The 2,633-nt window shown below is 50.6% G+C and overlaps 1 protein-coding gene across 1 annotated transcript in view; it reads left to right on the top strand.

Moving 5' to 3' along the window:
• The window catches only part of SLC41A3 (solute carrier family 41 member 3), a 98,260-nt gene extending 96,046 nt beyond the window's left edge, over nucleotides 1-2,214 (top strand). The window contains exon 11 of the mRNA XM_003796175.3: nucleotides 1,388-2,214. Within this exon, the coding sequence (XP_003796223.2) occupies nucleotides 1,388-1,597 (210 nt within the window). The 3' untranslated portion in view covers nucleotides 1,598-2,214. The remainder of the gene's footprint in view (nucleotides 1-1,387) is intronic.
• Nucleotides 2,215-2,633: the final 419 nt, after the last annotated feature.

Below are 2,633 nucleotides of genomic sequence, written 5' to 3'. Positions count from 1 at the left end.
GCACAGTGTACACCACATGCAGCACACTGAAATGTCACACCACATGTAGCACACTGCACTTTATACCCTGCACAGTGTGCACCACATGCAGCACACTACACACTGCATACTTCTTACCACATGTAGCACACTGCACCCTTCACACTGAAACTTCATACCACATGCAGCACACTTCATGCTGTACCCTGCACAGTGTACACCACATGCAGCACACTGAAACGTCACACCACATGTAGCACACTGCACTTTATACCCTGCACAGTGTACACCACATGCAGCACACTGCACACTGCATACTTCACACCACATGTAGCACACTGCACCCTTCACACTGAAACTTCATACCACATGCAGCACACTGCACTTTATACCCTGCACAATGTACACCACATGCAGCACATTGCATACTTCACACCACATGCAGCACACTTCATGCTGTACCCTGCACAGTGTACACCACATGCAGCACATTGCATGCTGCACAGTACACACTGCATGGCACATATGACATTCGCACACTTTGCACCTGCTGTACCCTGCACTCCACCTGCTACACACCACCTGCACACTGTACACTCATCATTAGGAGGAGAAGAACAGCCCTGAGGATGCAGCATGTCCCCATGGAGCTAGCTGAGGAATGGCTCCAGTGGTTACTGCCTCATAGACGAGGGTGGGCAGGCCCAGGCCCCTACCAGGGGAGCTGCTGCTGCTTGCATGGGATTTGGTCAGGGCTGGATAGCAGTGAGGATGGTGGGAAAGGAGGTTAAGCTGTTGTCTGCTTTGGGAAGGTATTCAGCAGACTCTCTTGCCACCCATACCCCCATGGTCCTGGGGCTTCTGCAGGGTGTACTTCAGGCACTGGGGCAGTTCTCTGAGTGTGATGCTGATGGAGCATTTTCTGCTTTCCCTGAGCTCATGGCATTTGCACCTGCAGTATGTCCCTGACTCTCTGAGTCAGGATTCAGGGAGACAAAGAAATCTGCTGAGCAGCAGCTGCTCTGGCTCTGGTTAGGGAGGAGGAAGGTCTGGGGTCAGCCTGGACAAGAAACTCAGGAGCCATGAGATGGCCCGACAGTGCCTTCAGGAAGGGCTAAACTCCTCAAGCTCCAAAGGAGAGGGGCTCGAGCAAACCCAAGCGGAAGTCCCAGTGAGGGGGCAGCTTATATGACAGAGAGGGTCCCAACTGCAGAGGGGCAACATGTCTGGGAAAAGGCTGGAAGAGTGCAGGTGAGGGTCACCTTCTCAATCACAGGCTCCAGGAGAAGCCTGGAGGAAGGGGGCTGGCTAGGTTGACAAGTCCACTTTGGCATCTGCTCTTGAAACTTACCAAGTGTTTCTTGACTATACTTGCTTTCTGATTTAGTCTGGTTTGCTTTTATGACAGGTGGCAATCCTGCTGTACCTGTCAGAGGTGATGGTTCGGCTGACTTGGCACCAGGCCTTGGATCCTGATAACCACTGCATCCCCTACCTCACAGGGCTGGGGGACTTTCTGGGGACTGGCCTTCTGGCACTCTGCTTCCTCATTGACTGTTTGCTGAGGACCACATTAGAGCTAGATAGCATCCCAGACCTGGCATCTGGACCTCCTTAACTGGGCTCAGCTGGCCCCAGTGGCTCAGTAGAATTTTCTCTCACAGCAACGTGATACAGAATGCAGTTTCTCCTTTGCTGGGTCCTTGGCATTGCCAACCCCCAGTCTCTGCAGTAGACTTTAGTCATTGTGCTCAGGAGACACACACACCTCAGCTCTGCAGTTGGTACCTGGGTCCATGACAGAGCCCCGAAGTCATTAATATGGTTGTGAGTTTGTCGGTGTGTGTCCATGTGCTGGGTGTGTGTGTGAGTGAAGAGTGGAGTGTTCCAGCCTGAGCAGCCAAGGGTATGTTTCCATGTGCTGTGCAAAGCGTTTGCCCCTTTCCAAGCTGTGCAGCCCAGATTGGGAGGGAGTAGGAAGGAGCTCCTTTCTGTCCTCAAGCCTCAGGACTCTCAAGCTGTGGCTTAACTGTTGTCTTTCTCAGGTTCAAGGTCCCTGGGTGCCCCTGCTGCTAGGCCCTGAGAATGTGCAGCCTCCCCAGGGCTGAGCCTTGCCTGCCACTTCATCTGCTCCCAGCATTTAATCTTGTCATTGCTTTCTTTTTGTTTTCCTTTTTCCCTTTTCATTATCAGAAACTTCTCTTTAGATTTAGTTGTCAGAAAATGTAAAATAAAACACTGATTATGTTGTACTTGGCCTTTCGTGTCTTTGAAGATAATTAAGGCCCCTATGAGGCTTGTAGTCTGTAAGTAACAAAAGCCTCTGGCATTTCTCCAGTGCATTGTCTCTCAAATGTGGTCTCCAGTCTAGCAGCATCAGTGTCACCAGGAAATTTGTTAGAAACACAAACTGTCCACCCCGGGCCTAACAAATGACTTGGGGCAGAGTACCCACAGGTTTAACAAGCCCAACTGCTGATTCTTTCTCAGGTACCCCCACACTGGAGCCCCCACTCCAAAACTTCATCTTTGAAGTGTGTCCACTCTCTTTCTTAACTAAGTCCTCAATGACAACTTTAGCCATGTATGGGCCTGAAGATTACTAACTTCATTCAACAAATGTTGATATAGAACCTTTTGTATCTCAGTCAGTA

The sequence above is a fragment of the Otolemur garnettii genome, unplaced genomic scaffold, assembly GCF_000181295.1.
Source record: "Otolemur garnettii isolate 467f Iridium unplaced genomic scaffold, OtoGar3 scaffold00101, whole genome shotgun sequence".
NCBI classification, from domain to species: Eukaryota; Metazoa; Chordata; class Mammalia; order Primates; family Galagidae; genus Otolemur; species Otolemur garnettii.
This window is presented reverse-complemented; position numbering and strand designations above follow the sequence as displayed.